This window comes from Erithacus rubecula (genome assembly GCF_903797595.1).
Source record: "Erithacus rubecula genome assembly, chromosome: 17".
Classification (NCBI taxonomy): Eukaryota; Metazoa; Chordata; class Aves; order Passeriformes; family Muscicapidae; genus Erithacus; species Erithacus rubecula.
Window position 1 is genome coordinate 15263574 of NC_136669.1, and position 12694 is coordinate 15276267.

At 46.0% G+C, this 12694-nt stretch overlaps 1 protein-coding gene across 8 annotated transcripts in view; it reads right to left on the bottom strand.

Annotated features, from left to right (window-relative positions):
- Nucleotides 1–24: 24 nt before the first annotated feature.
- IFT140 (intraflagellar transport 140) overlaps nt 25–12694 on the bottom strand; it is a 91637-nt gene continuing 78967 nt past the window's right edge. For all 8 annotated transcript variants that reach the window (XM_079321025.1, XM_079321030.1, XM_079321029.1 and 5 more), the window contains 12 exons: nt 8659–8836; nt 6296–6486; nt 5198–5293; nt 4720–4852; nt 4487–4630; nt 3983–4111; nt 3590–3772; nt 2721–2927; nt 2345–2557; nt 2102–2268; nt 1007–1148; nt 25–488 (listed from right to left, as the gene is read on the bottom strand). In XM_079321025.1, coding sequence (XP_079177151.1) covers nt 288–488; nt 1007–1148; nt 2102–2268; nt 2345–2557; nt 2721–2927; nt 3590–3772; nt 3983–4111; nt 4487–4630; nt 4720–4852; nt 5198–5293; nt 6296–6486; nt 8659–8836 — 1984 coding nt within the window. In that variant the 3' untranslated portion in view covers nt 25–287. The remainder of the gene's footprint in view (nt 489–1006; nt 1149–2101; nt 2269–2344; nt 2558–2720; nt 2928–3589; nt 3773–3982; nt 4112–4486; nt 4631–4719; nt 4853–5197; nt 5294–6295; nt 6487–8658; nt 8837–12694) is intronic.

The following is a 12694-nucleotide window of genomic DNA, read 5'->3' on the forward strand; positions in this document are numbered from 1 at the left end:
GTTACAATATGCAGTTCTTACTGGGTTTTTTTCTGCCTCAAATTTATTAAAATACTAAAACCTGCTTTCTAGCAGGATATACATGTGAATCGCTGTATGCTGTGCTTGAGAGAACATATTAACTCTAACACTCTTGCTTGTACAGTCAAGCAGGAAAAATAAATTTCTTGGTAATAACCAAAAAACTGTGTGGCAACAGCATGTGACTGGTCTGGGCCTTCTAATGAGGATGGAATAAATGAGCTGGTAATAAAGAAGTCAGCTTTGCATTTGATAAGTGCTCATTGTCAGGGGTCCTCCACTTCATCAGCCACTTCTTCCTCCTCCCTGTTGTCTGTGCTGCTGTGGCCAGTGTGTGCTGGGGCCAGGGCTTGGCTCATGGGAACACCAGCTCTTCGGTGCACAGCCTCCATGGTCTCTGGGGACACATAGTAGCTCAGGTTCGAGGCTGGAATTCTTTTCTGCATCTCTTCCAGGTAGTGATAAGCCTAAAGGAATGGAGAGATCAGTGTCAGAGGGTGCACTGTTGTGCTTTGCACATTAGAAGTGAAGTTCATCAGCACAGCTGGAGGAACTCACACTTGGCGCTCTCATGTTTCATTGGTGCAGCAGGCACTGGACTTGTTCAGGGGGTGTGTGACACATCTGCCCTGAGGCAGTGATTCACCGTTTCCTCAAATAACTACCATTGTATAGTTGTCTTCTTTGGGCAGGTGGCAAACACAGGGTCATGGCATTGCTGAGGCACAAACCCAGACAGGCCCTCTGTTCTCATTGAATCACTGGGAATGCTTGAGAATCTACCAGCATTTATGCTCTGTGTCCTGTGAGCTTTCCTTTTCTCATATAATAAAAAATATGATAAAGTTGCTGAGCTGTGCGTCACCCTGCTGCGCCTTTAGGCTCCTACCATGGAACATCTTCCTGTGTGAGAGCTGCATTCCACTAAGCTGCACAGATAGACAATATGGGGTCTGTAGGTTAGGAGAATTAAGACTTCACTTACTGTCTGGAATTCCTCCACTTGTGTATAATGCTGAACCAGAAATCCCAGGACATCACCATGCCGGATGGCATCGTCAAAGTCTTGTTCAGCCAGGAGCAGTTCACACTGCCTGACTGCTTCTTCAGTGTCTTCAGGGTAAATTCTAGGAAAGGGCAAAAGGGAAGCGTCACAGTCCAGGGAGAGCATTCAGCTTATCTGGCCAATGACAGGAAAGAGTTTTTATGACAGAAGCCCAAACAAAACCCAGAACCGCCCCCCTCCCCGCCCTTGTCCTGGGGCTGTTTATCCAGCATGGGCAGGAGGGAGGGGGAGATGCTGCCCCTCTGCCCTGCTCAGATGAGACCCCCACCTGCAGAGCTCCCTCCAGCCCTGGGGTCCCAGCACAGGCAGGATACGGAGCTGCTGGAGCAAGTCCGTAGGAGCCATGAAGGTGCTCCAAGGGCTGGAGCCTCTCTAGACCCATGCTGAGAGAGCTGGGGGTGCTCACCTGGAGAAGAGAAGGCTCCAGGGACACCTCAGAGCCCCTTCCAAGGCATAAAGGGGTTCCAGGAGAGCTGGAGAGGGACTGGGGACAAGGGATGGAGGGACAGGACACAGGGAATAGCTCCCACTGCCAGAGGGCAGGGCTGGATGGGATATTGGGAAGGAATTGTTCCCTGGGAGGGTGGGCAGGCCCTGGCACAGGGTGCCCAGAGAAGCTGTGGCTGCCCCTGGATCCCTGGCAGTGCCCAAGGCCAGGCTGGACAGGACTTGGAGCAACCTGGGATAGTGGAAGGTGTCCCTGCCTATGGCAGGCTTTTGGAACAAGACGGTCTTTAAGGTCCCTTCCCACCCAAACCAGTCTGTGATTCTGTGATTTTACGATAATCACCTTTCTGGTTACACTTTCCTTGGTCTATTTTCTCTTTCAGGTAACCTTTCCATCTTTAATGCAACATTTTAAATGCACTTTTAAAAATTATATTATAGTTTCCCTGCTAGAAAAATGTACCAATTTCCAGCAAGCTGCAAATCATTCAAATTTTAGTTGCTGTTACAACCTCTGTTCTGTTATTTCTGTCACTTAGTTTCTGTGCTCTCCACAGTGCAGCTCACCTCTGAGCATGGATAAACTTCTTCATCAGACTCATCCTGCTCTGCAGGTGGCTAAGTTTGCTCTCCTGTTCCAAAGGGCTTCTGGCCTTTGCTTTGGAAAGGCACTTGTATGCTTCTGTCAGTGCTCTGTGGGCTTTTTCATAGTTCTGATACTCATCAATTTCAACCTGCAGGAGAAGTGAGATGGTCTTGCTCCAGAGCCAATAAACCAAACACCTTCAGAAGTCACAGAAAGGGCAGTACCTGAGCACATGCATCATAGAAACCTGCCAGGAGGTCAAGGGCCCCTCCTTTGGTGTAGAAGCTGATGATATTTGCAATAATCTTTGCGTCCTTACGCCAGTCCAGTGACTGCAGGTAGTTGGCTGCCATGATATAAATTTCTCTCTGTCTGGAAACTCCCGCAAAGAAGATAATTTTCTCAGTATCTCCAGATTTCAGCAATGCCCTCATAGCCTGACATGGGAAAGGGTGGCACAAGAAGGAGAGAAGGAAAATATTGTGAATGCAAAAACACCATCAAGATGGCTCAGAAGTTCCATCTGGGTAGTTACTGTAGGAAGTCTGCTTCAAGGTTTACTTTTCAAAACACCCTTGTTTTGAGGCTATCCAGGCTGACCTTTAACTTGTTTCCTGCTTGTGTGTATTTCTTGGTGGCCATGTGGTAGTTGCCTTGTCTCATGCAGCAGTCAGCAATTTGCTCCAGCAGCTCCCTGCGGGACTCTTCAGAGAGATCCTGGGACTCCTTGGAGACTGTCATCTTCTCAGCCAGCTCCTCGGTGATGGTCACGTTCTGCTCCAGGCACAGCTGCAGAGCTTCGTGGTACTGATGGGAGCAAGAGAGCAATGAGATGTTGCATACACTATCATGATACATCACATTTGCTTGTGGTGTAACCTACAGAAATCAGCTAGAAACACAAGCAGCTGAGGATGCTCTGTCTGGGACACCGGGATGTAGTTATGTCTCAACATCAGCCCCTGTTCAGGCACACACTGTTTGCTAGGAAGAACACATTCTTCCATGACGGAGTACGCCACTAAAGATTCAGCCATTTTGACTCTGAACATGAGAGTTTCAGAGACATACAAGGCTTGTTAGGCATGATCAATAATAACATTTTCAGCAAATACAAATAAATTGAAAGATTTTGTTAAATATTTTGGTACTTCCCATATAGGAAGAAATTCTGAGTAGGCTATACAAAAGCTTGTAGTCCAGAAAAGGACTGTGGTACCCTTGCAAAATGTGGAAGAAAGCCAGCCATAGGAGCTTGTTAAAGAGGAGTGAGCCACAGGACTGGTCTGGTACCCAGCATTTTGGCAAGGCTGAGCTGCCATTGCCCCTCAATCACTGACTTAAGAGGAATCTTGAAACTTTACAAGTGTCTCTTATATCTGTTTACCTGCACAGATGAACAGCTGTGTGCAGGTCACACCTGTTGTGCTCCTCTACCTGTGCACAGGGGACCAGAGGGCTCAGCTCACCTTCTTGGCTGTGAGCAGCAGCTCAATTGCCTTCTCATACTGAGCATGTTCAATGAAGAACCCAGAGCAGCGAGCGAGCAGGGCTGGGTCAGACTTCTCATCCAGATCCTCAGCAATGAGCTGCAGGGCCCCGAACTGCTGCGTGGCAAAGGCCAGCTCCAGGGCCTTGGAGAAGTGTCCTGCCTGCAAAATTAGGAATGAGGCTTAAAAGACTAGAATGAACACTACAGAGCCAGTTCACAGGACACCCTGGAGTGGCTTAATAAAGCATTACTCACCATGAAAAATGGCTAATAAACAGGACCTAGCAAGCATAACAGCTGATTTAACATTCCTCTGCTGTAGGAACTGCTTCAGTGTAAAGTTTGGGAGTTTTTAGTTAAAAACACTTACCTTGTGGTATAACATAACAGCTCTGTCCATTTGATGCCCCTTTTCCTCATAATAGCAGGCTGCCTCTATCATGTCTTCTGGTGAGCTGAGGAGAGCCAGGTTCATCAGCTGATCATCTAAATTATTCGCCTGTTCAAAAGCAAAGGTTTGGCTCTGGGTGTGCACACACAAATTTCATAATTCCAACTTCTGGCAAGTCTGTGGCTTTATACTGTCACATAGTATTAAACTCTCTCTCCCTTCTGTGCAAAACCTCTACAACCCATATGATTTTTAGCTTTGATTATAATTATTTCTTTCGGGAGTTTCTGATGAGCTGTTTAAGAAAATACATTTCCAAACCACCAAGACTTTGTTGGTCCACCTTTGGTAGAAGAGGTCAGCAGAAACCAGGAGCAGCTACATCATGGGCTGTCCAACAACAGGCAGAGTCTTATGGGACAGAAGGGGCACAAAGCCCTTGTAGCACCAACGGGGAGAAGCGTGCTGGTGTGGGCCCTGTACCTTGCACAAGCGGATGGCGTTGTTGAAGGCCTGGGCGCGGCTGTAGAAGTGCACGGCCTGCCTGATGTCCTCCTGACTCTCGTACTGCCGCGCCAGGTGATAGGAGGCTGCCCCGTTCCCTGTTTCGTTTGCTATTTCAGCAGCCTGCAGAGGGAATTGCACAGCTGTACTTTCTGTCTTTGCTCCTCCCAGGAATGAGAACTCTGGAAGTAGGTGGAATCAAACTGCCTTACCTTCTGAATGTTGCCTTGAAAGCAGTGGACACGAACTAGGGAAAAATAATCCTGAGCTAGTGCGTAGTATTTTAATGCAGATTCCATGTCTGACTGGCTCTCCAAGTACTGTGCCCACCACTTCCACAGGCTCCTGGAAAAGCAACAGTATGAACTGCAGCAACAAGAACTTCCTGATGCTGTTTTTCACTCCTAGAGAGCTTGAAGACTGAACACACTTTTTAGAACACATGCTTTACCCCAACCCAAGTGTGACACTCCCAAGATCTGCACTATACAAGAAGTCAGCCTGGACAACCAATATGGCAGTTCTTGAGCAAGTGCAGCATAAACCTGAAAAGTAGTCGGAGGGTCATAGTGGATAAGGCAAGGGTTGAATGAGACTTGAGAGGATTCACACTCTCTCATCCTCACTCTCCCCACAAATTGTATGTCAGACCTGACAGCCCCATGTAGAAGGAATAAGCATAGCACTGACTTGTCTTTCATCTTGTTGATGTAGTTCTCCAGGGCTTGTAAGTCTTCAGAGAGCATTCGAGGTACCTCGAACCTGTGTGTATCTGATTTTTCATAGCTGTAGAGAAGAAGAACACATTAGATGTGAAATGACACCCTCCTTATTAGCTCTCTATATGTAAAACACCCATTTAATCTGCTTTGCCAGGCATCAACTGACAACACTGGCAACAACTTCTTTAGCTACATAAATTCACTCTAAGACCAGTTGCAGCCCACCAGCACCATCAAAAATTAAAAGTTCAGTGGTACTGCCAAGCACTTGGAATAAGGGAGGTATGATCTTCATAGCACAGAAAACACTTTAAAAGTGCCAGTATTCCAGAAAGTTTCCCAAGCATCAAGCACACCTGGCAGGACAGGTTACAAATGCCCCAGGCTCCACATTATATCACCTACTGCAACATTAGCCTCTGCCACTGCTGGGAGGTCACTGCCCCTAGCCCAGCACCCACCTCTCCTAGCTTCATTGCCCACCATGGCCATCAGTGGGTCTGCCTGAGCACAGCAGAGCTCTGCTTTGATTCTGAACAGAATCACCTTATTGGATGATGGTGATGGATGATGATGATAACTTTCATATTGGAAAACTCATATAAAACAAGATCTCAAACAAGAAATACATGACATCAAAAATACCCTCCCCTAGCTTCTAATAGAACTCGGCAGTCACAGGAGAGGATCAGGCACTAGAAGCAACCAAGTCAAACTAAATTCTGCTCCAGCAGTTGTGTCTGGAAAAAGCAAATAATTTGTTTTGTCATGGAAATGGAAGGAAAAGATGGCAGTGGTTTTCCAGAGACCAACACAGGACTGGATATGAGATGTAACTGCTGGCCCTGACAGACTTTTGACCTTCTAAACACTACACATTTTGCATGGGAGGGTGCTGGGAGATTTCAGTGGGAATTCTTTCACTCTGTGAGATATAAGGCACCAGAAACAGGAAAAGACTCTAATTATTTTTTACTGGTCATCATAAAACATCCTCCCCCAGCCATGTCCACAGGAGGAAGAGGCTCCCAGTCCCCAGGGCACAGCCAGCTGGTGTGGTGCTTACTGGGTGAGCGCCAGGCTCTGCCGCCCAGTCGCCTCCAGGTGCTTGGCGTAGTTGTAGTGGGTGGTGCGCAGGTGAACCCGGTCATGAGCCTCGGCTGTTTCCATGGCTTTCTGCCACTGGTTGGAGGCCTGGTAGAACTTGTTCAAGAGGTCATAGCGTCTGCAAGCCTTGTACAGCTGCTCTGCATCCTCCTGGGAGAGGAACAGCCAAAATCCCCATCAGCCCCAACCATGCTGCGTATCATCACACCAGGCACTGCAGTTTATTAGTGCAGGGCATTGCAATGCAATTAAAGTAACAGTAATTCAGACAGAGGGTTTAACCAACTAAATATATATAGCCTAGGATAGCATGTTATTGGGAAACAAGACGGTTATGTAAAAATAAGGAAAGCACTCTGATCCTGACATTTATTGTACAGGATTCACTGGGAGGGGGAGGGAGTGACACAAGTAAGTCATCAATGATCAAATGCTGCCATCAGGAGTGTGACTCATCAAAAAAGGAGACATGCTTAGGTGGGGGTACAGCTACCAACTATGCTGCCCACCCAGGGGTGAGGCTTAGGAGATCCTGGCAGTAAAGGTTTGACAATTAAGGTGCTGCAAGCCAGGGAACCCCTGTGACCTCCTAGAAGGTCTCGAGGCAGCAATGCTGTTTGTGGAAACTGAGCTCCATTCCTGGGAATAAATGTTAGTAATTTATTACAGAATTAGAACAGGATAGTTTTGCCCATGCTGACGCAAGGATGAGCAAATTTGGAACTATTATTTTTATTCTCTGAGAGGTACTAACTCCCATGAAAGGAGCATTTTCCTGCTCCACCCAACTGCTGTCCAGCTGAACACTATATTTAGTAAATTGAGATTATCTGTCCAAGACAGAAAAATGCTTTCTGTCTCTTATTGTTTAAAAAGCACAGAAAGTGGAAAAGGAAGATGTCTGCCCTAGGATTCTGTAAGAGATGGAAAAACGCAGAAGAACTGCATTTGTTTCACTGAAGTTCCCTTCTACCTCTCCAAACAGATGTAAATATCCAAGAGAAGAAGCACTGACACTTTTCAGCCTCATAGTATTCTCTGACAGGAAGCCTTTACAAATATTTAGTTTGAATTTTCCTTTTTTCCTTACCTTTAATTCAGAATAGTTACTCTCTGTCTCTCTCTCTCATACTTAATCAAATAACTATAGATTGCTAAATACCTTTTCAAGCCAAATTCTAGTTATTTGGTCATTTTCAAGATTTCCTTTTCTGTGAAATCTTTCCAAGAGCTGCGAAATTTGCACTGATTTTCTCTGAACCTGTTCCAGTTCATCATTCAGTTCATTTTCTGTAATGAGATAATTAAAGGCTGGAAGTGATCATTCTAGCTGTAGCTGCCCTGAATATACAGACAGGAGTTGCCAAATCCAGGGCCCAGGATGTGGCATCTCCTCAAGCTTGGCTCCAAACTGATTTTTGCTGTCACAGCACCTTGCTATTTTTTATCTAATTCAGTATTTCCTATAGACTGGGTTATTCCAGTTTTTCCCTCTGACAGATCATATGCCTGGACCTCCTACAGTTCTCAAACTAAAAATTTCTGACTTTCTTAAGGATCATTGCTGAAGATATTAAATTAGTGGAATACTAATTCCAATCTAACTAGCACCAGTTAATTTTCAATCCATATGACAATGCTGGTCTCAAACAGAGCTTAGATCTCAGTTCTACTGGCAGTCAAAGGGAATGAAGTCAGAACAATACACAAGGTCCACTTTGGGGTGTATTTGCTGCCAGGCTGGGCTCCAGATGGAGGAATGAGAGACAGTTGCTCCATACACCAACTCTGGGGAACAGCCAGATCTTGTCCTCTGGTTGACTGGATTCAGCCAGGTTCCTGCTCACACAGTGGGAGAAGTCAGGATAGAAATCTGGAGGGCTAGGCATCCCTGGGACAGCACAGGCAATGAATGTGACTGACCAGAGCTCTCCAGCCCTGCAGGTAAAGTCTATCTTGCCTAAACTTCAATAACCTCAGGTCAGCTCTAACTCTGCGACAGCACATAGCTCTGGCCTCTCACTTTAGAAATAAATAATTTCAAAATGGAACTTGTGTTCCATATCAGAGCCTAAATATCAAAGCTCCAGAGCTTAAAACATGTTTTTGTTGAAACATTTTAACTATAATAAAATACAGCCTTTTTTAAATCCAGTGAAACCTAGAATGACTAAGCTTATGCCCCAAGAAATCAGGTTTTTGTTAAATGTTTCACACATAAAACAATCTTTAAATGATGTTTCCTTCTGTCAGCAGTTTCTTTCACCGAGTAATTTTTCAGAATCTGATATTAACTCTTCATGTCTTGGCTGTGGGATTTACCAGCATGCCCAGCTGGATGGCCAGCACAGCCACTCTGGCCTTCTGCTCTGGCTCTTGCTCAGCTTCCCGCAGTGCCTTGGCTCCTCTTGCATGACCCATGTGCCCCAGGCAAATTTTGGCAACATCCAGCCTCTGAGTCTTCACACACATGCGAGCCATGTTCTCCCACACAGCCTCACTGCAGGAAACAGGACAGAAAAAGAAAACTGTTACTGTGTCACCTAGAAGGCAGGTAAGGTGTGAGGAGAGAGTGTGTAAGGGGAAGCCATCAGTACATTGGGAATGGGATGACTGTAACAGATTCCAGTAGCTGTGTGAAGACTGAAGAGGAACAGAAGCAGGCTCACACACAAAAGTCAGTTCTTGAGTAAATTACCCCAGCCTTAAGGAAATATTTTGGGATTTGATTTACACCAATTTCTAAACAACAGCAATTACACCTCTACTCTGGAGACAGGCTGAGAGAGCAGGAGATGTTCAGCCTGGAGAAGAGAAGGCTCAGAGGAGAACTTGAGAACCCCTCCCAGTGCCTAAAGGAGCTCCAGGAGAGCTGGAGCTGGGACAAGGGCCTGGAGGGACAGACAAGGAGGAATGGCTTTAAATTGAAAAAGCAGAGATTCAGAGTTGAAGAAATTCTTCCCTGTGAGGTTTGTGAGGCCCTGGCACAGGGTTCCCAGAGAAACCGTGGCTGCCCCATCCCTGGAAATGTTCAAGGCCAGGTTGGATGGGGCTTGGAGCAACCTGGGAATAGTAGAAGGTGTCCCTGCCCAAAGCAGGGGTGGGTAGAATTAGATCGTCTTTAAGTCCCTTCCAATCCAAACCAGTCTGTGATTCTATGTTTGCATGCATATAAACATTTATCATGTGCTCATCCTGCTGTAGCTGCAATCTATAGACAGACACAAGTCCTACACTGATGTTCAGATATCAAAATTAAAATGACGAGAAAAGTCTTAACCTCACACTGTAAATCTGCTGCAGTCTGGAGTAGTTTACATACTGAACAACTATTGGGATCTCAACTATTGTACTCAGTAATAGGGAATGATGTGAGGAAAAATTACCAAACAACCATGTTCCAATTCAAAACTTGGATAAAATGGGCAAAACCAAAAGCTTTGTGATGCTCAGAACAAGAATTCCTCAGGGCTATGAGCTTGCAGTTAACACTACAAAGTCCCCTGCCCAGGCAGGCTGAGGACCATGCTTCTGGCTGGAATGGCTGGAAGAATTGCTCAGCAGAAGGACCATGACAGAACTGACCATGACAGAGTGGGCCTAGCAAAGATCTTCCCAGATCTTATTCATATTTGAGGCTATTCAGAATTTCATACAATATGTTTGACTAATAAAAACCATACGCATTCAAAATAAGGTTTTTTTCAAAGTCACCCTCAGCAGAGGTATGGTCTGTGCAGTTCTCAGGCACCAACACAGCACAAAGTAAAGATGTAAAAAAAAAAAAAAAAAAAAAAAAAGCAGGGAACAAAGAAGAAAATAATAGAATAGAATGACACTTTATGATGTTCCAGTTTTTCTACTATTAAAATGTTTTTCTGTTTCCAGTGGCTGTGGGACAGCCCTGCACAAACAGGAGAAAGTGACTTAAGGGGAAGCAGCAGAACAACGTGCTCTTTAACATATACACTAAGAAAAGGCACAGGAAAAATCCTTTGCATAATTCACTTTAGAATTAGAGCATCTTTTACTTGCAGTGGAATTCATATAAAAGTTTCAGGTAATCAACATAAATAAGTTGATACAGACTTCACTGAAGACAAATGGCATAAAGAAGATAAAAAAAGAACAGAAGTGATAAATCAGGGACAAATCTCGGGAAGATCAGAAGTGTTTCTGGTTTAGAAAACCAAAAATGCATGTCTGAGTGCTGCCTTTCTTACAACTGTGTGGTATTCAAACACAGCCTCTTTATGCTCTTCTTCCACAGGTCCAAGCTCTCCAGCTGAGGAGCCAAAAGGAACATTGAAATAAATCATGGTAATTTCAGACCTGGAAGGACCTGACAGAAACCAGTGCTAGATCCTTCTGCACGTCACCACTCAATACAGAAATGCTGCCTTATGTCAGCAGATGTGACCTTCCCAAATTCTGAAAAGTTGAAACAGTTTTCTCTTTTATTCCCGACACTACTGGAATTGGGAAAAGTGGGAAAAACACCTTTAAAGAACATTGACATGATCAACATGATGTTAGTTATGTTCACCTGGCTTTGACTAACACAGCCAGTTGACTTCTGTCCTTAGGAAAAGCTGCTCAAGGCTGTGCCTGGGCACAGCTGTGCTTCACAGTACTTGAGGAGAAGTTCATTTTCCAAGCTCTGCAGTGTGCCAGAAGAAGCTGCCAACAGCCAGCCAGCTCTGGGTGAAGGAATGCACGTCTGTGCTGTTCTTTGTCAAGCTGACTAACAGTGAGTTTCTGAAAGGAAATTAAAGTCTTTATTTTTCAGAGCTCTGACAGCTCTTAGCTCCCTCCATGCAGGAAGAAGAGAGTTCATGGGCTCAAACAGGCAACCAGATGAGATTCTTATTTAGACTACAGGGAGTGGAAACTTTTTAGATGAAACAGACTACACAGTGTATTTTAAAGTACAAAGTTAAAAGATAACAGTGTGCAGAGAGTCACAGCAGGATTTAGGAGATGTTGCTCATCATCCCTCAGCTGTGTTATGCTTTCCTGGATGGCAACAACTCCTGCCAATGTCAAAATTCAGTGGGAGCTGCTGCCTCTAGGACTTCTCTTTGGGAGCTCTTGCCCTCCACACACCTGTCTGTGTGGAGCACCCAGGTACCTCTACCCTGAGGAGCTGGAGTTCTGCCATGCCACTTCTTTCTTCTCCACTCCAAACCATTTGCAAAATTAACCTGAGAGGCTTGAGCCATGGCTACACCGGGGCAGCAACAAACAGAGGAGGAAAGATCTGCAGTTGATGTGCTCTGCAGCTGGTTTTATTCTGGCAGGCACTGCCTTCTGCCACCCCGGCTGGGCAGGGGGTGAGCACACCAGGCTCACACTGCACCAAAGACACTGAATTTGGGAGTGCTCACAGCAGAACAGAGCTTGCATGGACTCACCCAGCACAGAGACCACAGATAAGGGGGATACCAAAGAAAGGTGTCTCTGCCCATGGCAGAGAGTTCATACTAGATGGTCCTTAAGGTCCTTTCCAACCAAAACCACTCCATGATTCCAAGATTCTGAGAAACATGATCAGTGCAGCTCACCAGCACAAGAATTCATGGCAGGTGAGACCACTGATTTCCCCTCTCCCCAGAGCAGTTCCCATATCCCACTGGGTTTGGTTAGCAGCTGCACAGGGCAGGGCACAGCCATGGTCCCCATGGAGCTGCAGCAGAGGGTGGTTCTTTCCAGCAGACACATCCTTCACAAGGGGGACAGTGCTCTGATAAGGTAAATGGAGAGGGAAGGGGAAGGGATCTTGGGAGCACTCACAGTCCACTTCCATTTCTCTCTGTGTTTCACAAAGACCAACCTCAGCCATGAGATGTACAACCTCTCTGGCAGACACACACCTCCCGCACCACGGCAAGTTTTGCTGCCCCTCAGAAATGTGGGCAGATAGATGTGGGTCTGGTGAAGGAACAAGAAACAGGAGGTGCATAACAAGTTCACTGAAATTTCAGGGAAAACCAGTTTATCTCCCAACAGCTGCCAGTGTAGTGAGAAAGCTGAATCTGTCCACACATCCCTAAAAGGCAGCAACTCTCCTTCCTAAGCCTGGCCCTGCTGTCCATAAAAATGCCAAGTAATACTTTTCCCTACCTCCAACTCTAACTCTGGTAATTTCCTGTTCTTCTCCTCCTCCTCTTCTCATCCCCCCTGGAAAGCCTCTCACATCTGTACTTCATCAGACAAAGCTGGAAACTTAATGAAGCCCAGGCACAGCAGCAGTGGGAGCAGAGCCATGGGAAGGCAGCCCGAGCAGAAGGGAGCCCCAAGGCCCCACCAGGCACAGGGAAACTCTATCCTCTGCTGCACCCTGTGCTCCCAGGCTCCA